The sequence below is a fragment of the Rhododendron vialii genome, chromosome 4a, assembly GCF_030253575.1.
Source record: "Rhododendron vialii isolate Sample 1 chromosome 4a, ASM3025357v1".
NCBI lineage: Eukaryota > Viridiplantae > Streptophyta > Magnoliopsida > Ericales > Ericaceae > Rhododendron > Rhododendron vialii.
Window position 1 is genome coordinate 5,075,765 of NC_080560.1, and position 23,600 is coordinate 5,099,364.

At 38.3% G+C, this 23,600-nt stretch overlaps 3 protein-coding genes across 5 annotated transcripts; 1 reads left to right on the plus strand and 2 right to left on the minus strand.

Moving 5' to 3' along the window:
* The first annotated feature begins 366 nt into the window (after positions 1–366).
* LOC131322804 (large ribosomal subunit protein eL20z-like) lies at positions 367–5,539 on the plus strand. Of its 3 annotated transcripts, none has more exons than XM_058354282.1 (4): positions 367–744; positions 2,348–2,423; positions 3,446–3,563; positions 5,103–5,539. In XM_058354282.1, the coding sequence occupies exons 1-4, from the start codon at positions 549–551 to the stop codon at positions 5,172–5,174; spliced, it is 462 nt and encodes a 153-aa protein (XP_058210265.1). In that variant the 5' UTR covers positions 367–548; the 3' UTR covers positions 5,175–5,539. The 3 variants fall into 3 exon arrangements, with proteins under 3 accessions (XP_058210265.1, XP_058210264.1, XP_058210267.1); XM_058354281.1 differs by having other exon boundaries at positions 403–744; positions 5,181–5,539; XM_058354284.1 differs by having other exon boundaries at positions 404–744; positions 5,265–5,539.
* Positions 5,540–6,631: 1,092 nt separating this feature from the next.
* Positions 6,632–10,114, minus strand: LOC131322805 (uncharacterized). The gene is made up of 7 exons (XM_058354285.1): positions 9,562–10,114; positions 9,359–9,440; positions 8,050–8,433; positions 7,595–7,692; positions 7,452–7,507; positions 7,282–7,346; positions 6,632–7,043 (listed from the first exon to the last, which is right to left on the minus strand). The coding sequence occupies exons 1-7, from the start codon at positions 9,942–9,944 to the stop codon at positions 6,762–6,764; spliced, it is 1,350 nt and encodes a 449-aa protein (XP_058210268.1). The 5' UTR covers positions 9,945–10,114; the 3' UTR covers positions 6,632–6,761.
* Positions 10,115–13,528: 3,414 nt separating this feature from the next.
* On the minus strand, positions 13,529–15,510 carry LOC131322806 (glucan endo-1,3-beta-glucosidase-like). Its single transcript, XM_058354286.1, has 4 exons — positions 15,303–15,510; positions 14,594–14,622; positions 14,264–14,498; positions 13,529–13,904 (listed from the first exon to the last, which is right to left on the minus strand). The coding sequence occupies exons 1-4, from the start codon at positions 15,358–15,360 to the stop codon at positions 13,879–13,881; spliced, it is 348 nt and encodes a 115-aa protein (XP_058210269.1). The 5' UTR covers positions 15,361–15,510; the 3' UTR covers positions 13,529–13,878.
* Between the last annotated feature and the right edge of the window lie 8,090 nt (positions 15,511–23,600).

Below are 23,600 nucleotides of genomic sequence, written 5' to 3' on the forward strand. Positions count from 1 at the left end.
CATGAGTTGCCACGCGACAATTTTTATTTTCTTCAGCAAGATAGACATGAATTACAAATTAGGCCATGTTGAAAAGACATAGATTCGACAGTCAGAGGTGTCCATGCCAGTTTACACCGGCACGGACTCCACGGTCAAAGGCAACCCACCCATCCATGTCGGGAAGAGGGAATTCACAAAAAATGATTTTCTTACGACTTGACCCCAAGATTCAAAAATTGGTTAATTGTGCGAGGAATAAATCTACCAGTCAACTGAACTAACCCCTGGGGATGAAAAGAAATAGATACCTCATGAATGAACCGGAAATAAATATTTTCCGTGGTCAAATAGGTAAATTTTGCAAAACCGACAAGGAACTAAGTGTAATTTACGTCTTCTTGTAATATCCAATAGTATCCATTCTCTCAGTTATATCTCCCATTGATTGATCCTTCTCAGCTCCATCCCAATTCGTACCCAAGAAGAAACAATCAAACCCTAAAAAACCTGATCACCACCACCATCCCAAACCCTAGAATTTCTACAATTTTCCTTTAACAGTTAAGATGAGCGAAGAATCGAAGGTTCACCACCACCACCACCAGCAGCAGCAGCCGGAGCAGCCGCCGCCGCAGTACGGCACGTTCCAGGGCGTTCAAAACTTCCCGCCGCAGCCGGTGATCGGGTTCCCCCAGCCGGTCGCGCCGCCGGGGTCCGCCGAGCCGCCGCAGTACTACGCCCAGGGTTATCAGGCCGTTCCAGGTACCAATTCCCCATCCTTTTCCTTGTGTATACGAACATGTTTTGTATAGGGAGGCCGATTTTCCATGCGGGTTTTAATTGGGCCGTTTGCTAGGGGGATTGCCCAAATTAGTTGAGGTGCGAGCAAGCTGGCCTGATATGTGATTTGTTGGAAAAGATGTTTTGTATAGGCGAACACGGATTGGGTCTGGTAATCAGAGGTGGTAGTTGGGTTATTGGGGTTGATCAAATTGGACCTTTTTTGGGTTCGGTGGATCTAAACCTATGAAGCATAGATACTTCTAGATGGTAGTGGTGTTCGTATAGTATCCGATCGGATACCTGTAAAACCCCCGATATTGGCAGATATGTATCCCAAAAGTATGGCCAATAAAAAGTCAATATTTTTGCACCATTGAAGTATCGGATACTTTTCAGATACTCTAGATCATGTATCCGGACTTTTATGAAGTTATAATTGGGACAGTGTTTGCGTAGTTCTAGAGTAAAATTGTTTGGAGTACAGAAAAGTATAGAATTTTTGACAGTTTACTTGCTCGTTAGAGAGGAAGATGTAGTGCGATCAACTACGATCATCACTGTTACAATGTATTTGATATCCTTATCCTATCTTATGTGTGTTTTAACTTTTGTATTTTAACAATTAAACAAGTAGCCTCAACAACATAAGAAAGAACGAAATATGGAACAGTTTACCACCATTTCCTTTGATTATGCGTGATACAATGCTATTGAAAAGATAATGCTATACAATTATTAACTACATTTTAATCTAAGGTATCCTAGCCATACCGTATCCTATTTTTCTACAGTTTCGTATAGCCGTGTCTATATCGTATCATATCCTTATCCCATATCGGTATCCATACTTCATGGATCTAAACTAATGGACATGGATTTCAAATGAAGGGATATGATGTTTGCATTTACAAAATTGGAAGAGGTTAGTTATAGGTGGGTTGGGAAATGATGGTGGTAGGGGTTATTGTAGTGATGTGGTAGGTGGTAGCAGTGGCAAAAGCTTTTCGCCAACCACTCATTTTTCGTTGACCTTGGTAAAATGGTGTCTTACCAAAAAGTTAAAAACAAGAAAATACAGAATCTTGTTCGGAGAAAACCTAGTGTATGGTGAAATATGGAATTGAAGATGCATTTTATTGAGGCTCTTGTATTACTGCAATTCTTAACCCGAAGTAAATAAGTATTTCAAATTAATCAGAATAAAGCTCTCAAGCTCAATATTGAAGTCCCTTAGTGACATATCAAACCTAAATTTGAGCTATAATGTCAAATTCCTTCATTTAAATCCACATCTATCCAATAGGACCCTAAAGTTATCTATTTATTCTTGTAGTTGTGACAAAGAGATTGAAAGTGCATGTGTAGACATATCATTGTTCGGTAGTAGGTAGCAAATTGCAGTGATTACTTGTTTTTATGCAAGACTTGTCGGTGCATATTCCTCCTGAACTTCTATGAGAAAAACTCATCCTGATCTAAGAGCTTCCACTGTTTTTGCTTGGCTAAAGTTTTAATTGTTGGGTTGTCATGTACTATTTACATAGTCGTCACTTCTGGTTTAAATATTGTAGTTCTGCTTCAGGTTATGCTGTCGCTGAAGGAAGACCTGTAAGAGAGCGACGCCTTCCCTGCTGTGGGATTGGGTTTGGCTGGTTCTTGTAAGTTATCAAATTGATGGTGTAACAGTAGTTGCGTAATTGACGAGTCAATGTTGGCTACGATTGAATAATTGTGGCCCTGGTTTGTGAATTTGCTCGGTGACTTTTGCATCTTTCTCCAAGAATATGAAGTTCCATTGGAAGACAAGTGTGTTGAGGACCATGCCCTTCTGCTTTATTTATCACTTATTTGTGAAGTATTATTATTTTTTTCCGGAATGACTCATTTGTGTCACTGACTTATGTGACCTATGTTTGTTTGGCAGATGAGATTGAACTTCTTGGTGTTTTCTTATTTCCTATCTGTTTGGATTTGTCCTCCCTCTCTCTCTCGCTCTGTACCTTAATCTTTCTTCGGGCACTCACTCTTCCGGTCTTCCTTATAAATCCATCTTCAGCACTATTTGCCACAATGTTTGGAGACAGATTTCTTTCCAGAAACATTTGTGTGTGCATCGTCTGCACTTCTGTGTACTTTTGGTCGGTCAATTATGAAGAAAGTTGGCCTTTCAATTCCCTTCTAATCACATTTTAATGTCCTATTTTCTGCTCATATTGTGATGATAGGAGTTTAGGATGCTTCAGGTCCTTTAATTTTTTGCCTCTTTTTTCTAGTTCTTTCTCCCAGTCAGAGTACAAATGATACCTTTGAAAAGTCTGTTGTAGACCCAAGCTCTGATTTTGAAAGAGTTCTTTCAAGTTTTTGGTCAAATAAGATACTTCACAATTCCTAAATGTTTGCACCAGCCACTGAGTGTAACTTAATGAGCTCATGTTGTCCTCTAAAAGCTCTGAATGGTAATCAAGCAAGCGATCCAACAGGGTTGGCAGTTTCATGCTCTGCCATGTCAGTGTGTTAATGCTTGAATGGTCTGGATTTACTTTTTCTTATATCATGATATGCCAGGGTTTGTGATTTCTGAGACCTGACATACTCAGGTTTTGGTGTCCTTTTGATTTTCTATAGGGATTTTCCAGTTATTCATCATGGTTGATTCTAATGAGCGGTCTGTCTTGTGAAGGTTTATTGTTGGTTTCTTCCTTGCTGCTATCCCCTGGTATGTTGGAGCAATCATTCTTCTTTGTGTCAGATCAGTTGATTACAGAGAGAAACCGGGATATATTGCTTGCACAGTTGCGGTGAGTAGTTCTTATCTATCATTTCTGTTTAATTTTCAGTCCCTGCACACATTATCGCATTTCCCCAGTAATTGATTTTGTTCTGAATATTCAGCACATGAGTCTCATTACATTTCGTTCACCTCTAGCTTCCAAAAGCGTTTGGGTAGAAAAAACATTTTGTTCAACTTTGTTTGGCTAGTAGGTTTGTTTCAATGTTCTAAAAATAGCTAGACATTAGCCGGGCTAAAGTGACATGCCTAGCGCTTAGGCTGCTCAGTTGGGGCCTTGACATAAGATTAGGAAGCAAATGATGAAGACTAAAATAACACCTAATAAGTTTACTACAAATAACTAGTCAAATCCAAAGTTCGATTTTCAAAGTTCAAAAAAAAAAAAAAAAACCTTAACACATGAAAGGATAAATGGTATAAAGTTTTGATTTTGCCGAAAATAACTTAACCAACTGCATTTTTTTTTTTAATATTATACACATTTAACCTTAGAACTTTTAAAAATTTCAACAGACCCGCCAACTAGTCCTCCCCTATCTGAGTAATCCCCGACTAATCCCGGCCTAGCTCAGCCAACTAGCCGCCGCCTAGCCAATTAATCCCCAACTACTGTACCAAGCCAAGCACCTAATCAACGCCTAGACCAGGTAGACCCTCAAATCTTGGCTCTGGGCCCAGTGCCTAGGCTGACTTTTAGAACACTGGTTTTCGTCATGTTTTGACAGGTCGAACTTGGATGTGATGTGGGATTGTACAAAAAAAAAAATCAATCATTAGGAAATTACTGATATGCCTTGGTAGTTAATGCTTGGTAGTATAAATTATTAGCATAGTTTAATTCAGGTATTGGGTGATAGACATGAAACTAGATAAATCTGAAATTAGTTATTGAAAATGCATACATGATTCATTTCGTATTGGTTTCTCATGCCGAAGAACCGAAAAGATTGTGTTCAACAATCTGTTGAAAATATACAGGCTACAAAACTGTCAAATTGGGCTCCTCCTCCTACAGGGAGAAGTTTCCAACAGGCAGAAGTTTCCATATTGGACCACACAAGGTACCTATGGTCGGTATGTTGTCTTTTAGTTTCCTCAGATAAAAAAAAAGGACTGCTCCAACAGGCAGAAGCTTCCTTATTGGACCACACCTGCTACCTATGTTCCATGGACTCTTTGAAATGGATGCAGCACCTGTTTCGGACACTCAACATCTAGTCAAGTCAAGTGCATGGGATATTTTCTGACATGAGTGATTTTACATCTACCCAACACCATACAAACACTATTCTATCCTAAAAAATAAGAGAACTGCAAGGGGTGTTGTGCAAGGGGTTGTTGACACATCAGATGTATTTTTGGTTGCTAATAAGAGACTGGAGTTTTACTCCTTGTGTGTTTACGGAGTCCTTCCTGCTAAACATGGAAGTTCTGCATTTTAGCTTCCCTTTTTTTGGTAATCAAACGTCGTGGAATCTAATAATCCTGTATTTTTGGACAAAGCATTAAGTGCAATATGTTTCACCCTTTTGCTTCGTAAATGCAGGCTATTCTTGCTGCCATTGCAGTCATCTTTGGTGTATCAAACCAAATGGACAAACATATTCACCCTTATTAAATGCAGGCGGTTCTTGCTGCCATTGCAGTCATCTTTGGTGTATCAAGCCAAATGGACAAACATATTCACCGTTTTGCTTTATAAATGCAGGCTGTTCTTGCTACCTTTGCAGTCATCTTTGGGGTATCAAGCCAGGAATGGTAAATCTTTGGGTGAAAGTTTTATAGGTTGCAAATTGGAAGCTATCCAGGGTTCGTAACATGTATTATCTTTACTTTTTGGAACCGAGTCAAGTGTAATTTGTATTGCACCAATATTCTCTAGTAATTTGTTAGTGGTTATATTATCGAGGGAGATGATGTGCTTTGACTGGGTATGGAACTTGGAGCGAAAACATAGTAATATAGCGTTGCAAATTTGTCTCATATTTCAAGGTTTCTGTGATTGCGATTTAAATCTACGCTGCTTGTGTTGAATGGTTTTGTTTGCTATAGGGAAGTGATGCAACGATTGCCTACTTGTCACCGGGCAAGGCAAGGCATGGCACGACTCTACCGAGCAAAAACTAAATTTTCACGATGACGTTATAGATTGCGCAAAAACTTACCGTGCTAAAAATACGGAAGAAACAAATTATTCAAACTATATACTGCTAAAACTTAATGTGCTAAAAAAGCTCAAGAAAGCTGTCGGTGGGGGGTGATTGGAAAAAGAGGTTCCACTTCCTCTCATGCATTATGTTTTGAGAAAATTCATGTGTGTTTCACAAGAATATGATTGAAGCAATTCACTGGAAACATTAATTTCAAACACTTGAAGGTTAACTTATCCATTTAATTGTCTTTTAGATTATTTTCTTTGATACTTGAGTGTTCAGGTTAGTTTACAAGCATCCGTCGCCTGATGTCGGAGTTCTAAAGTTAAATGTTTGCAGAGAAACTATCAGTGGTCGTAAGGGTTTTGCCAACAGTGGGAGTCTAGAAGCTCCGGAGGTAAGCCCATTACACCATAGTATGGTGACCAACTGACCATGCTACCACTCCACCAGCCCTTTCGGGAGAATTGGAAATCCCTTAGGGCGTGCTCTCTGTAGGGCAGGTCCGGACTGTCTATCTCGACAATCAACGGTTTAGATATGTGTTATCTTTGACCAAAGTTAACCATTACCGGTTGTCATGATGGAAGGTCCGGATCTGCCCTACAGGGCGCACTACAGGATCCCCGGTTCCCTTACCAATCTGCTCTTAATTTAGTAGATTTGTCCTGGTTTAGTTCTTTTCTTCAAAGCTCTTTTGAGCCTTTTACTTGTTTTTTTGGGAAGTTTTTTCTCCATTGAAAAAGAACCACCAAAAGAAAGGCAAAAGGGGTAGCCTCATTCTCGAACACTTGTATAGGAGATGAATCAAAGCCAAAATCCCATCATTTTTTAGAAGTAAACATAGCAAAAATCTTTTAGAAGCTTATGTGAAATCTTTTAGAAGCAATCCAAATAATATCTAGCGGAGAATACATACAAAAACTCCGCAACAAATAAAAACAAACAGGAGAAAAACTCCAACAAACGCGGCGAAAGTTATTTTCCATACAAAAAATAAAAGAACAATAAGCCGTACCAAAAGTATTAAGCGACGCCTCGAAAGACGGTACCTACAATAAGAATCGAGCACTTCTTATCCCCCTCTTCATCAACGTCGAAATGCATGCAAGCTTCTCACTTGGAAGATATTGGGGAAAACCCTGCTCCATCGTTTTCGTTTGCCTGTTTGCTTGAACATCCAAACATGTCGAGTACTGACAACCACAGGTGGATGTGGATCTTGGGATGTGACTCCTGTTGATTGACTTCTTCATGGAGAGTAAACTATGGGCTCTTCGTAAAGGATAAGTCGACCGCGAAGACCAATACCCGTCTCCAGAGATGATTCCGTTCTGCTCGAGCAAGAGACAACACGCAGGTTATGCACGGAAGTACTTTATTTATTATATCTCTGTTTTTGTATACGTGTGGTGTTCTTGAAGGTAAGCTAAAAGTCTTGCTCCCAAAACTCATAGCACAAAGCTTCTTCATAAAAAAAGGAAAACGACGGCACAACGCATCCAGGTTGAAAACACTTTCCCCAAACAACATGCAACACCAAAAGAACATAATAAATCTAAGAAGTCTAACCCTTGGGTGAAAATTCCTTTGCTGCTGCCAGGAGAAGGGAGGATGCGACGGTTGAGACCGATTCTCTGTTTTGAGAGATCGCATCAGGAGCTCGCATACCATTTCTCAATTCACCGTAACTTATGAGGATGCAGATACTAACATTTGCTAAGAAGAAATCAACAAATTACCCGACGGAGTCCCTTGGTTCTTGGTATGGCTACTTGCGGGATCACAAGAATTCATCCTGTCACGGGAAAAACACAATCGATATAAGAAGATCAATAAAAGAGCATAAAGAGAAGAAAGGACATTGGAAATTGCGCTCCCAAACCCGTTTCTGATGCTAACTTCGAAGTCTCTTGCCTCCAATGTAAATCCAGCTTTCACAAGCCTCGAAGCAACATCCCTCTCCACTTGCTCTTTCGATGCCTGTGAGCGAGGGAACACCAAACAATTAACAGATGAAATACTCCCAGATATGCATTACCTTCCTGAACCATAAGCACCTCTATACTCCAGCACACAGCTCAGTCACAGCATACTCTATGCTACATGGATACGGGTGTAGATCTAGGATCAGACAACTATATATGATGCGCGACAAGACAGGGCTTATTGATATTGATATCGTGCACCTACGAATCATGCATTGTTCTGTAAAAGTTCTGTTCACAACCACTCGAAGTAGTTCCATCTATTTTGATACGCATAACTTAATCGAAAATATGACGCAAAGAAGCAAAGATAGGACGAAACAAAGCATGGAGCTCGTATTAATCTACATACACCGTGTTGTTCAAACTTAAGATAGTCCTCAAGAGAATTGCCGGCCCTCTCAACAACTTCCAGCACTAGTGCAGCTGACCTCAAAACCGCGTTACTCTTAAGAATCCATGTCGTCTTCTTTCTCCCAAGTGTTCCCGGTGATTTTAACCACTTATCAGATATTGACACAAGTTTTTTTTGAAGGCATTGTTGGAGCGTCATAATTCCATCCCAATCATCCCCATCTTGATACGAAAATGTGATAGGAACTAACACCTTTTCGCGAGCCACCATTAGTAAGATAGCAAACTCGGTGAGCTTTCCTTCTATGGCATAATAGTAAGCTTCCTTTTCAACGTTCTCGGAGGACCATGCAAGCAACTTACAAGCCTTCAAAGCACTTTTCTGCGACAATAAATTGCAAAAAAAATAGCATAATAACTTTTCGATCCCTATCATGTCCGAGAATGTTAACCGATGAAGCATGAGTATTGACACGAGACACAAATATAAAATGGATACAGCCATCCAAGAAAATTTGAGACTTAGAATATGGTTACGACTAGGATACGTTAGATTAAATAGAATCTTAATAAATGGTGAAAAACCATTGTATATTTCTTCTGAAACGTGATGTATAGCATACAAGTATACTTACCTGGTTATTTTTTAGTTGTTGAAATCAATTTCCATGAAACACAAGTATGAAACAATAAGCATATTCAAGAAACTATCGAAAAAATGATGCCTCTTTCATGTTGCTGTATCTTTCTCCGTAAAGAGTAAGATAGCATAAAGCTATGCATTCCTATATATTCTAACAATCTTACTAATACCACGTGAGAAGTAGCACAACCTTATGGTCGGATAAGTAACCTAGAATATGCGATCCTTTAAGAATAAAATTAAAACGTTGCAGATCCTGTTCTTATAAGTGAGTTATCAGCAAATTATCTGCATCGATAAAAAAAAAAAACCCGATACCAATGCGATTCTCATCTAGAAGTATCTGTGCTTCATACAAGTCGTATATGAAGAGGAAATTTCCAATCAATATTCACCACGTAATATAATCTTACGAAACCTCTCACTCAGCTCTCTCTCTCTCTCTCTCTCTCTCTCTCTCTCTCTCTCTCTCTCTCTCTCTCTCTCTCTCTCAGTTCCACACTCTTTCCTCTACGAAATACACGTGCATATACACAGATTACATGAGCAGAAGCAACAAAAGACCATTTAAGGCTCAATCACGCGTGAGAAGACAATCAAGATTTCCGGTGCCCCATATCAGAGACCTTGGGGCAGTCGGTGGTGGCTGGGAAGGAAAACAGACCATTTCGGGAAGACAGAGGGATAGTATCAACCGAAAGGTAGATTGTCCCGGAGAGTATACAGTCCGCTCCAACAAGTGGTCTCTGCAAAATCAGTCACAAGGAAGGGAAAAATCAGACATAACAGAAAAAAACATAATGCCAAAACCAGAAAGAAATGCTCCGTCAGAAAATCTTCTCTTTCTGTCTTTTGCCCTTTAGTTACCTAGCAACATCGAGCGCTATCTCGAGTGGGAGCAACCCGTTGCGACCACGTGCATGTAGTGGATCATGTAATCGGATATCAGTTCGAGCTCCATGGCTAAGGAATAACTCAACCACTCGAGGACATGCAAAATCAGCTGCATAATGCAGGGGGGAAAATGGCCCTGCACCCGGCATTGGCCTGTTTAAAACTAATGCTGGGTCCGAGTTCAACTTCCTTCGCAGCAATGAAGCGGCACAGTTCACAGCGTCATATAAACATATACTCTCCAAGATTTCGTCTTCGGGATAAGAGGCATTGCTCCGTCTCAGACACGAGATCAAGCTCCAAGAATCATCACGGCAAATAGCAGTAGTGATCTCGCCGAGCCTGCCAGACTTCATATCATCCTCCTCCAGATTACTAGTCCAGTCCTGTCAATGGGTAACGTTTACCACCAGCATCAGCTCCAACAAGTACAATAAAAGTAGTTATTAACAAAAAGGAAAAGGGTGGTATTGAAGCATGGAAATTTTTTCCTCATGGCATTGGAGCTAATTTTATCCTTCTACTCATTCTGGGCATGTGCTTGAACGTTTGGCTTCGATACCTCATGCTAGCACATCATTTGGGTAATGGCCCAAAAAAAGTAACCAAAATACCCATGGGTCTTGTCCCTTCAAAACGCTTGCCCACCCAACATAAAAATATTTTGACTAAGGAAAAAAATGCTACAAACCGGTTTTTAGTGTCTTGTGGCAAGATGATCACTTTCTACCTAAACTTTTGCTCAAACTGAAAATGGTATTCATAAAATTAGAATTAGTATCTTGACGAATTTTACCAAACAAAAACCCACTTTCTTAACATAATTGAAAGCAACTTCTAAATTAGAACTTTTTGTGTAAATTTAGGATGGCGGTGGCCTATGTAGAACCGACACTCCTAGAGGCCAGCGTGTCCCTGTGTCCGACACGCGGGGAACACGAAAAAATACGTATGGGGCAGATCACGTGGTATGTCCAATAAATTTAATTTATTTTTTTAGGAGGACACGGCGGGGACATGACAAGGGGCTAATATGCAATTTTTTAAAAAAAAATTGGGGGTAAATGTGTTGCTTCAAATATTTTAGATTAAAAGTGTTTTACGATCTATATATAATGCTTGTTTATATATATTGAAGCTTCAAGCTTATATCTAACTATATTTTCACTGGTATAAAACAAGTATTAATTAATTAATTATTTATTTTTTCTGTGCCCCATGTCGTGTCTGTGTCTCCATTTTTTAAGAAATCTTGTGTCCGAGTCCGTATGTGTGTCTGTGCTACATAGGCAGTGGCTAAATTTCACTTCTTTTTTCATTCTTTCATTCTGGGCTTCGTCCCACTAAACCTATTGGGCTTGTGTGAAGCTTGAATTGATTTGGTTTGCGCTTTACAGACCATTCGGGAACCTTGACAATTGTATTACGATAACAGTTCATGTAAACCCTAGGTTATAAAAAACTTGCTATACGCAACTCATATAATTCATAATCCATTCTTCATTCGATACATAATGGAAACTAACGTTTTTTTTCTCGAATCTATAATGGAAACCAACGCCAGAATCGATATCACCATCGTTCGTATCACCAGACTCAATATCATTATCCTTCTTATCAACAGACTCGAAATCATCATCATCATCCGTATCACCAGACTCAATGTCATCATCCCCCGTATCACCAGACTCAATATCATCATCATCCTCCGTATCACTAGACACAATATCCTCCGCATCACCAGTCCAGTCCTGTCAATAGGTAACGATTACCACCAGCATAAGCTCCGACAAGTACAATAAATGTAGTTAACAAAAAAGGAAAAGGGTAGTGTGTTGGAAGGATAAGAGAGAATTTCACACACATATACTCACAGCATCTAGTTACCAAAAAAAAACAAAAAAACTCACAGCATCTTTATTGAGTCAAACACAAACAAAAAAAATTACTAGTACAATTCAATTCACCTCACTCTCTCACACTTCTCACACACATATATACATATATGTGGGGAAGACCCCCTCAGGGCATCTCCAACCCATCTCCATTTGGGCACCAAAACTTCATTTTGGAGAATTCATACCCTCTAACCCATTTCCATTTGGGGTCTCTATTTTGGAGACTCAATTCTCATTCTCCATATTGGGAGGATCACCTCCCAAATGGAGACCCATATCCATTTCTCTCTCTCTCACTAATATTCTATTTAATTACTTTTTTTGCTAGAATTTCGTTAATTACATATAACTTTTACATTACGCATCTTTTTTCTACAAAATTGGTATTATTGGAAAGACAATAATAATACCTTCAAAATGAGTCTAATATTAAGTATATGTAAATGCATTTTGAAATAACATCAAATGTAAATTCAAACCATTTGAACTCATAATATTATTTTTTTTCTCATTTACACTATCCTATCGTTGTATTGGTTTGAATAATGAGTTGAAATGAGAAAAAAAAAGAAGGCATCTAATAAAAGGAGGAAAAAAAACAATATTGAACAATAAATGGAGGAAGAATTAGGGGGAGTTTTGGAGGTGAAAAATGGAGAATTAGGTTAGAGTGGTTGATTCTCCAAAATTACCTTTTGAATAGAATATTTTTTTTGAGTCTCCAAAATAGAAAAAGAATGAGAGATGGATTGAAGATGCTCTGAGGGGTTCCCACGTCTCACTCTCCTCTCTTTTTTCTCCTTAACCCACACCTTGCACACAATACAGTACAAACACACCATAGCCACACAATTCAAGCTAGTCCCCAATTTACTTCACACAGACAGCAAATAGTGTCATATGGATAATGCCTAAAAAAGTAACCAAAATACCCATGGCCATGTCTCGTCCCTTCAAAACGCTTGCCCGCCCAACATAAAAATATTTTGACTAAGGAAAAAAAATGCTAGACTAATTAGTAGTTTTCGCGACTTGTGTTGTGTTTGTTGGTTTGATTGATAGCTCAACATAAACACCTAAAAGCCCTATATCATCCGTCCTTAAAAATAATGGCCTTTTTCGAGGTGCCTCGAAAAAGGCCATTGATCTAGTTCTAGTGAAAACGCGCGCGCACACACACATATACGATACATGTATACAAATAACAAGGTGGAAAGAAGATGAGAGGACTGATCAAAAAACAAGAAGAAAGAAGATGAGAGAAATAAGGGATTGTGGATACCGTCATTATTCACTCAGCGGCGGCGACCCAGCCTAGAGAGAGAGATGTTACAAGACGCGGGGGTCATCTTTATAGTCTTCGACCACTTGACCTCGAGTATTATTCAACGCTTCTGGAGTACCACGCGACTCCCAATCATTTACGTGGTAACGAATTAATGAATTATCACATAGGACATTATTAATCATGTTTGTTAAGTAGTCAGGAGACAATGAGTGACCCATATTGTGTGGTGACAATCTTTTATTTGCAGAGAGTATCACGCGGCAAAAGCCACGTGGTAGATAAATTAGGAACTTGAGTTTCTTATAATTTGTATATAAAACCCATGCTTGTGATCAGATTAGTCACAAAATAAAGTCGAAATAAAGTCTTATTTTATTTTATTTTATTTTTTGAGATGGAAATTAATTTATCCAAAAGTTTGATTATGGATACTCTGGGAGGATTCAATAATTGGCCCTTGACCATTTTACACTGTCTTTGTCATGCGAACTTCGTTGTGGAGAGCGACACCTTTTAAATTACGGTTAGCGTTTGGGGCACACATGATACTTGTGTAAGTGGCAAGAAAGAAAATATATGCCCCCAATAACTATTTTACGTACCATTGTACTCTACACGGTGATGCCCAAGACCACTGAATAATTACCAGTAGTATCACTAGTTGTCAAGAACTGATGAAACTTCTCTCTTCAATTTCTATACGCAGCTACATAATACTTTCTCCAAGCAAAAATGGTAGCAACCACAAAGCACCAACTAGCAAGTCACTATATATTGAGATGAATCCCCAACTCCACTTACATTTAGACATGTTCGCCAGTAGGGCGGTCGATTCGGTCGTCCATTTTGACGCCGACGACTCGGATTTAATCCGAACTCCTACCGGCTGCCCTACAGGATCCCCTTTTCTGTTCGCAACATGTATGTTTTAACAAAGTATTTGATTGCTATAAGAAAACATTACAAAAACAAGAAGAGAATTTGGATAAGTTGCTACTACGTTTGGCTGTGGCTACATAAAAAAAAGGATCAATATCTCTGTTCCTCTGCAGCAATATGGTGAATCCACATAAAGTGAAAAGTATACTTGTTTTGTAAAAACTTCTACTCATACACGCAGCTGTCATAACCTGAAAAATGAAAATATTGATCGCTTAGTATAAAGTCTTTTTACAAACAACATTTCCATCAGATTAATTCAAAATTTCAAATGAAAAAAAATCACTTGGCATGTTTGTTGCTTTCCAATAACTTTGAAAGACACATTTCAGATACTAGTTCAATCATCGATTTTCAAAACTCGATTTCTTAAAAGTTTACGGAAAGAACTTCTGATGTCAAAAAAAAACATGTTTTCGAGTTCTCGATATGAAGCTTGTTATCTTATCAGAAGAAGGGAGTGTGAAAAAATCCATTTTCTTATGTCGAATACCGGGAAGACCGAATGCTTACTCAGAAAACATCAACTGAAACAGGAAGTGTGACTTACTTGGATCAGTCACGGTGATGAGACCGGAATGCTTGAAATCGCAGTTCCATTTGTTCCTCCCTTTGCACTGGTAGTAGAGATTCATGGCTATCGAAGCACGGTTGATAAGATTGTCCGGGGAGGAACATGGGCAACCCTTTTGGAGAATCCTGCAGTCGACCTGGGAGCACGCGTAGTTGATGTTCTCCAACAGAGTCGCCGCATTCGAAGATGGCTTGGCCACACACCAAGTTTTCTGAAACAGAATGGGATAATTAGTTTCATGAATCAAATCAATTCTACTAGTTATTTTCTTCATCCTTTTTCGATGAGGCTGCCGTTTGAAATTACCTGTCCGTTCGCCAATTTGAAAGTGCCAACTGTAAAAATCAGATGGGAGGTTTAAATGAAACAGAACATGCCAATAGTAGACATGAAGCTCAAGAGATACAACAATCCTTAATACAGCTCCCTCGACTAAAATATCATTTAGTGAAAACAATTTGACTATTGTCATTAGTCTGAAGACGGAATTTTTTTGTAGAAACTACCGCGGATTATGTATACTTTACTTGCAGTAGCGTGCAAATATCCAACTTGAGGAAATTTCTGTAAGTTAGCAATTGAAGATTATCTAGTAGAGATTGACATGACATTAAATAGATTTGAATCAAGAACATGATATTTGAACAAGAACTTTGACCTTCTGATCAGGTAATCAAAATTGAAAACCAGCAATACTAAAGATGACAAAAAGAAAGAAAACCCAATAAGTGAAATGTAATGAGTTGAGAATTAGCCCCAAGAGGTTTAGCCAAGTGGATACGAGAAAACAATTAAAAGGGCTTGACCTCAAGAGGTCGCAAGTTCGAATTCCACAGAGTCCAGACATTCCAAACGTCTGGGCCACTAGAGTTTTGTCCGATCGTTAATTTCAAGACCACAGAATTAATCGAGGTACGCAAGCTGACCCGGACATCCGGTCATTCAAAAAAGAGTGGAGAATCAGCTTTTCTAGGCCCCGAAGAAGCAGTGAAACCTGTACAGAGTACTAGAATACCTGAAATCAAGGACAGAATCAGGAGAAAGAGAGAGAGCGCTTCTGCTTTTCTAGCCATAATGGAGTGCTACTTTTGGTGAAGTGTTGGAGTCTGTGTTGTGCCCCAAAAGGAGTAAAGTTGTAAGGACCAAATGGGAACCCTGATTTTTCAAAAGTGAATTGTTTTTTTTTTTTTGGTTTTGGTTTTGGTTTTGGTTTTGTGTCTTTTATCTTTGACAGAAAGGTTGGTGGATCTTTTAAATAGGAGGAAAAAGGTGCAGATATGGGCTTAACAACGGCTATATATACACATAATGCACTCTGGAGCCGTTATGTTGAATCTGGAACCATTTGGGGTGAAACGGACAAAAAAGGAGCCTCTTTGACGCGCATGATCTGAGTATTTGACTTTCTCCCCATTTTCTAATTTGTTTTTTCGATAACTCAAGTATCTCAGCCAGCTTACGCGTTACTCGACTAGTCTTAGGGGATCAACCCGCTGCCTAGCTACTTGAGGGATTCCCACTTAGAATTAGGGCAAAGTTCTATGTGGACTGGCCTCAAATGAGTTGATAGCGCCTGAGAGACTTTGAACCTAAGACCGTAAAAAGGAGCAAACTCCTACGTCTCAAGCCTTGATCATTATCCCAACCTCTTGGTGTTCCGTTTTCTAGTTCGTTGCCCGTATAATATGAAAAATGCTAATAACAGTCCAATGAGTTCTCAAAAAGGCAAGAAAAGGCCAGGGGCCTAGAAAAGTGTTGGAGGAGAGCATCAAAAAGTGATTTTTCTTCTTTAAGTTTTATAGCCCTATTGCATCAGAAACAGCCAAATAGCATGAACGATTATTTATTAATCTACTTTCATTCATTTGTTAACGTTCACCTTGCTTTGAATCAAGAACATTGAACTTCTGATGAGGCAATCAAACTTGAAAACCAGCACTATTAAAGATGACAAAAAGAGAGAAACCCAATAAGTGAAATGTAATGAGTTGAGAATTAACCCCGGCCAAGAGATTTTGTCAAGTGGGTACAAAAAAAAAAATATTAAAGGCCTTGCCCTGAAGAGGTAGTACGATCGAATTCCATGGAGTACAAACATTCTAAGAGCATCTCCAATCTACCTCTATTTCTCCAAAATAGAGAATGGATGTGACACATTGAGGGAAGATTTTGTAATTTATTCTATTTTTTCTTCACTTTTTGTACTTTTTGGGAGAATCTTTGAGGGACCCACCGTCCTTTTTAGAGTTTGGTCCTCCAAAAGTAAATTTGGTCCTCTAAAAATGGAGGACTAAAAGTAAATTTGGAGTACAAAATTTCTCCAAACTCTAAAAAGGACGGTGGGTCCCTCAAAAATTCTTCCAAAAAAGTACAAAAAGTGAAAAAAAATAGAATAAATTACAAAATCTCCCCTCAATGTGTTACATCCATCCTCTATTTTGGATGGATTGGAGATGCTCTAAACGCCTGGGCCACTAGAGTTTTGTCTGGTCGTTAACTTTAAGATAACATAATTAATTGAGGTGCGCAAATTGACGTAGACATCCGATTATTCAAAAAAGAGTTGAGAATCAGCTTTTCTAGGCCCTGAACCAGCAGTGAAAGTGAAACCTAGGAGTACAGGGTACTAGAATACTTGAAATCAAGGACAGAATCAGGAGAAAGAGGTAGCGCGCTTCTGCTTTTCTAGCCACAATATAGTGGCATAATGCTAGTATTACCGCCGCACAAAATTACTCTTGGTCACAAAGAATTATACTTGGCCGCAAAGAACGATTTATGATATCACAATTTTTTGCGGCCAAAAGTAATTCTGTGGCCATAAATAATTCTTCGCGGCCAGTAGTAATTCTTCGCGGTCAGGAGTAATTCTTTGTGAACTTTTAACTTTTAATGTCAGCCATTGGCTTCAATGGTTGAGATGGAGTATCTTTTTTTTTGTCCCCAGAACGCTCATATATATATATATATATATATATATATATATATATATATATATATATATATATATATATATATATATATATTCTTCAAATTAGCATAGAATCTTCAAATACACATGCTGCCACCAACATATTACAATGAATCAAATAACCAAATATATAATTAATCAATTTTTTTTCCTCAATCACTCAACCAACTAAACAATTAGTAATCTGAACACATTTTAAAAAATGACAGGACCCACATAGAGAGAGAGAGAGAGAGAGCAATTTTGGAATCCATTTTGGAATTAACGTGTGAGGGAGAGAGAAACAGCTCTAGATTACAATAATCGTTTTTTACTGATAACTGTTAGGAAAGTAAGAAAAATTCGAAAATAAGAAATCAGAATAAGATTAGGAAACATCAATTTTAATTTTTCTTTCATCATTCTTCCAAATATTCATTCTTTCCAAATATATTTCTAGTCTTACTACTTATAAATCTTAGCTATAAAAAAAATATGTACAAATCCGAAGATCCAAAATATAGACAATTCAAAAACTGCTGCTCCATATTATATACATGTTCGCCACAGCTGTCCTCAGCTACTCGTTCACGTTTACGCTTTGTTCGAGTGTGTTAAAAGAGCATCAAACACTGCTAAATAGCATGAATGATTTTAAGTCTTGTATATTGCCTCTAGAGAATAAACTCTTTACACCGTCAGTGTAAATGTTTGTTTCCTCCAAATCAATTATATTGCACTACGTTGCAAAACAGTGGTCCCAATCAATAAAATATGGCGACGTGACGCAATATAATTGATTTGGAGGAAACAAATGTTTACACCAGCGGTGTAAAGAATTTAATCTCATTTCCCTATCGCGTCAGAAACTGCCAAATAGCATGAATGATTATTTATTAATCTTATTTTAAAAAAAAAAATTTATTAATCTACTTTCATTCATTTGTGAACGTTCCCCTTGTTTTGAAGTTTGTTTTGTATATTCCTGCTTTTGTATATACCAATCTTGAAAATCAAAATGACAATCAACTAAGTCAACTTTGCGGCGAACATTTTCGATGACAATATCTACTTCCCAGACTTAACAAACCTATGTTAGTATAATTTTGATAATTATCTAAAGTTATATAAGTTCGCCCCGAAGCTAAAATGACCTTATAATTTGGTCCCTTGAAGTTGAAATCTTGCATCCGAGCGACCCTATTTTTCCTATTTGACCCTATTTTTTTGTTTGCCAGAAGAACAGTAAACTGATGAGATGTGCATATGGAATTTATTACTCATAATTGCATATTCTCGAGCATATGCTCAGATTGATTCACTCTCACCCTTTAAATCTAAAACTCGTTTCAAGTTGACACTTAAGAGCATTTTAGTGGAAAATTACTCATGATAAAAATAGTAAACTAAGTCCAACGGTGATGAGCTTGCCCATGGATAGTCCTTCCTTAACCCGTGAGTCCATGACCCCCGAGCCGGACAGAAGTAATGCTCGGTTCGGAACTCGTGGAAAGTGGGAAAAAGAAAAGGAAAATGATTAAGAGGAAAAATGAGAGGAAAGTTACACTACGTATGGAACTCTATTTTGCCATTTTCTCAAACCGAACAAGGGGAGGAATTTTTTTTTTAAACTTTTCTCCTCCTTTTTTTTTCTTTTTCATGAGTTACGTGCGAGCCCTAAGTATTAGGCATTTCCGCATTTGTGATAGTGGTGGTGTTGTTGCTAAGTGACTCAAAGTTGAAAGGTTTTATTTATTTATTTATATATCATACTCAAAGCTGAAAGTTGATACTAATAAAGGGAGTTTAGGTTGGTGTTGTGCAGTGATGGGCGTAGTACTGTGCTGCGCACCTTCGAGCAGTCGGATTATGCATCCGACGACTCGGATCTCATCTCGGCAACCAACGATCGAGAGCTATTCATTGCTGAGATTGAGATCCGAGCCGTCGGATGCATGATCCGACGACTAGGAGGTCTGCAGCACAGTGCTGCACATACCACTGCATAGCACCATCTCCTAATTCCTAATAAAGACACAAGCTATTTTATGACCATTATTCAACTTGTTAGAAGATGTACGATATACCTAAAGGCAACCAACTGGGGTTAACTCAGTTAGTCAGGACTCTTGCATCTCACTAGGAGGTCAGAAGTTTGAGTCTTCCCATCTGTGTGTGGGTGTTCTTCCCTTAGATGATTTTTCATTTCTTTGTATACCTCTACCCTATATGGGTTTATTTCTTTGAGTTGTTGGGCTTGGTTGTCTCGTGAACTCTCACAATTAATATAGTGTCCCAAGTTTGTACTTTGTACTTATCTGATGTAAAATGATCTCTTCTATCGATTGAAAAAAAAGAAGAAGTAAAGGCGCATACAAAAATGCCATCAAACTTTTTATGTTGCTGGTATTTCATGCCTTGGCTTCTTTTTCTTCTTTTAAGAGATCGCTATAAACCCACTTAAATCCCATCGAAAGAGCTTTTCTGAAAGCAGAGCCTGCTTTGGGGTAAAGCGGGTAAAGCCACCGCTTGAAGCCTCAAATTTCGACTAATCTCGGGGCCCATAATTGTATAGCTCAACATAAAAGTGAGGCCTATATAAAAACAAAGTAAATTATTTAAACATTTTAAGGATCCAGTTCAAAGTAAAACCCGAGTAAAAAGGTCCGAAGATGAGATATGTCTTATCGTTGAAGTCTGGAAATTTTTTTGTAAAAAGAATATGAACTTTCACATACTGATGAAAATCTTTGGAGAAGTTACGCCAAAAGAACTACGAAAATCCATTGATGCGCACACTTACCTACCTCAAGGCAACAGACGGTTGTTTTTCAAATACATGGATTGCATACGCAATAGGTAAAAAAAATGGGTAATGATCGTGAAATTAGGTACGGAGCATCATTTTTTGGTTTTCTTATCTTTTGTACTTAGTTTATTATTTTTATCATGAATAATTTTCCACTAAAATGCTCTTAAGTGTCAACTTGAAACGAGTTTTAGATTTAAAGGGTGAGAGTGAATCAATCTGGGCATATGCTCGAGAATATGCAATTATGAGTAATAAATTCCATATGCACATCTCATCAGGAGGGATCAATGATTACAAGGATATTACAACTCTCGAAACGTATTCATTGCTCTTGAGGCACCTCAACGTGGTGCTCTAGAGTTAGGGGTGTAAATGAGCCGAGCTTTGTTGATCTCGAGCTCGACTCGTTTACTAAACAAGCCAAACATTTGAGTTCGAGCTCGGCTCAAGACTCGAGCCGAGTTTAGTCATTTACTAAACGAGTCTCTTTAATCGAACTGAGCTAAGCTTTTGTCGAACGAGCTGAACTCGCAAGCTGCTCGGTTCGTTTACATCTCTACCCAGAGTCTTCTTTAACGACAAAATTTTGCGGGACCCGAGACTAAATGTGTAGACCATAGTGTAATGTGAGGTGGGAAGAGGCTTGGGACACCACCACGTGGTGTCGAAAGGGCATTGAATAATCTCTCCCAACTCTCATACGGGAGTAATTTGTGACCGTTGAAAACGAACAGCCACGTAAGTTGGGGAAATAATTGAGATAAACTTTTGTCAACACATAATTAATTCAATGTTTACAAAGGGAGTTTTTATATTTTTTACCGATATTATACATCAGCAGAAATTAGCGGGATGTTAGTAGATCAGTCTACATGAAGTTTCAAAGGATATCCATAGCTCTGAATCCCAAACGCCCCGAACTCTGGCTTCCCACATGGATAGGACATGAGTTATCAAATAGGACATGAGCCCATTGGTGTTTACAAAGAAATTGGATCCTCTCGAGTCCCTAATTGGGACTGAACAAGACCATCTAAATGATCGTCCATTACTGCAATAAGTATTTGAGCATATTCAAACAATTGATTATACCAATATCGTCCAGATTTGGACTATCCCGTCCAATCCAAAACATGGACCGAAGAGAATCCAAACCTGTTTACAAACTAGCAAACTAGTTCGTGCTGTTGGGCGTTTATTCCAAATTAATTTTCAAATTAATTCTCTTTCCATTCCACTAATATACAGTAGCAAATATTCGGTTGGATCACTAATAATTACCTCCCTTTTGTCGAAAGTGAAAATGCTTAAAACCTAACCTTCTTGTCAACTTAAGAACTACTAATTGAGAATTTTGAATTAACAACAACAAGGTTTCTATTTACAAGTGAACCTAAAAGTACAAGTTAAGGGAGTTTGAATTTGTCGTACTTTCTATACACACACGCTTATTAGCAGCGACGGATCCATAAAATGCACGTTTTCATAGGTTAATCATCCGTTACAGTAGTCCAAAAAACAATCGTCAAAGTTGGCGGGGCTTGCAAAAACAATCTTTTTGAGTAAAGGGACTCGTTGCAACCATCTGCACCACAAATTGGTCTCATCGATGATGAGATTATTCAATTATTTTAGAGCGATAAATGTTTTTTGTTTTGTTTTGGGCAATCCCACCCTCCATCACTACTCAGGGAACACCAATTTTTTTTACCAAGTAAAATTTCTACGGTGTGTTTGGCCGGTAAATGTTTTCACCATTTAACAAATTTGGATGAATATCTTCTAATTATACTTTTAATCGCAAGATTCTTTCGCAAAATCATCCGCACACTATTCCAGACTCTCGTTGTAATCCAAATCTATAATTCACTCTCCGTTTACGCTAGTGATTAACTTATGCACCACAATTTTTTGGGTTTTATCCTTATTCAATTTTTTTTTTTTTTTTTGCGTTTGTTAGTTTTACGTCAAATTTTTATGTGATATGGGTGAGTAAGGAGGAGAGGAATCGAAAAAGTAAAAAATTATGAGTCTTAAACAGTATTTTGGGAAATATTCAAGAAAAAGTTCAAAAACTGACTTTTTGAGTTTTTCTTTGGATATTTCCCAAAAATACTTGTGTAAAAGTTAAATTTTTTTACTTTTCTGATTCCTCTCGTCCTTACTCACCTATATCACATAAAAATTTAGCGTTAAACTAACAAATGCAAAAAAAATTGAATAAAGACAAAACCAAAAAATTATTCTGCATAAATTAATTACTAACGTAAAACTCAATACTGTAATTATTCAGCGCCCCGGAGCGTGGTGGCATCCTCTTATCCCATTGATTCTTTGCCTACCTCTCACCCCATCAACATCTCAAGAAAGCATGCACATTGGAGTAATGTGTCCCAAAAGTAGTCTAATTCGGCACCTAACTTAATGGAGACACATGAATCCACCCAAACAACAAATACAAACGTTTTGCAGCGTCTGGGAGCGGAGGAAGCCATAACTTTCAGCAAGGCTGTAAACGAGCCGAATCGAGTTGAGTTTTACGGTGTTCAAACTTATTTATTAAGTTTTTAACGAACACGAGCTCGAGCTCGAGCTCAGTAAAAACTTAATGAGTCGAGCTCGAGCCGAGCATGCCTTGACTTGACTCGAGCTCGAGTTTGTTCACGAGCCTTAACGAACCAACAAAAAATGTATATATATCATCGCATAGGCCTAATATAACCAAAAATATTTTGATTGTGAAGGTATATATCTTTCATTTTCCTATGGAGCAAGGATGTACTGGTGTGCGTGTGCTCTCGCTTCCCTTGGTTGACTAGAAAGTGAAAACGGAAAAAATAAATTATGAAATAACAATAAAAATCCTAAACTTAAGTATATATATTCCGGCTCATGAGCCGACTCGAGCCGAGCTTATCCTAGCTCGAGCTGTAAATGAGCTGAAAAAATCGGCTCGAGCTCGTTCGTTTAACTTCTGAGCCGAATTTGAAGGAGTCACTAATGAGCCGAGCTGTGAGCTGCTTGCGAGCGGCTCGGTTCATTTGCAACCCTAAGTCTTTCGCACACATATATTCACCGGTGCTGGTTAATTTACTCTCTACTACTACATGTCTGGATACCCACCATCTTATTTTAGTCCCTTGTACTAAACAATTGGAGGTACCTTTTGCAGCGTCTGGGAGTGGAGGAAGCCCTAACTTTCGTGAAGGCAACTCATGCGTGGTTATTAAAATACTTTCTGGGCCGTCATTTTCCCTTGATGTAGCATTTCGGATTTGTACTATGTACTTCATATCTGATGTAAAATGATCTTTCTATCTGTCGAAAAAACAAAACAAAACAAAACCTTGGCTATGAGAGAGACTTTGGCTTCTTCTTTTTTTTCTTTGGCCAGGCAAAAAAGAATTTCATTAATTTTTGACAGTTTGGGTCCATGGTTGGATATATGAGACTTTGGTTTTTATGTTGTCGAATCAATGCCTAGTTGTATATTTCTATTCAATTAAGAGCAGAGGGTCTTGTACACTAGACTTGTGCATTCTTTTATTACT

Bases quoted from the DNA above. Each gene is read 5' to 3' on its own strand.
- LOC131322804 (XM_058354281.1), top strand. From the start codon at position 549: ATGAGCGAAGAATCGAAGGTTCACCACCACCACCACCAGCAGCAGCAG. The intron at 2,424-3,445 runs GTAAGTTATCAA...TGTCTTGTGAAG, and splicing joins ATTGGGTTTGGCTGGTTCTT to GTTTATTGTTGGTTTCTTCC. The intron at 3,564-5,180 runs GTGAGTAGTTCT...TATTAAATGCAG, and splicing joins ATATTGCTTGCACAGTTGCG to GCGGTTCTTGCTGCCATTGC.
- LOC131322805 (XM_058354285.1), bottom strand. From the start codon at position 9,944: ATGAAGTCTGGCAGGCTCGGCGAGATCACTACTGCTATTTGCCGTGAT. The intron at 8,434-9,358 runs GTCTGTTTTCCT...TTATTGTCGCAG, and splicing joins CCCTCTGTCTTCCCGAAATG to AAAAGTGCTTTGAAGGCTTG. The intron at 7,693-8,049 runs GTATGTAGATTA...CCTCGCTCACAG, and splicing joins TTAAGTTTGAACAACACGGT to GCATCGAAAGAGCAAGTGGA.
- LOC131322806 (XM_058354286.1), bottom strand. From the start codon at position 15,360: ATGGCTAGAAAAGCAGAAGCGCTCTCTCTCTTTCTCCTGATTCTGTCC. The intron at 14,623-15,302 runs GTATTCTAGTAC...TGATTTTTACAG, and splicing joins GATTCTGTCCTTGATTTCAG to TTGGCACTTTCAAATTGGCG. The intron at 13,905-14,263 runs GTAAGTCACACT...TTCATTTTTCAG, and splicing joins CATCACCGTGACTGATCCAA to GTTATGACAGCTGCGTGTAT.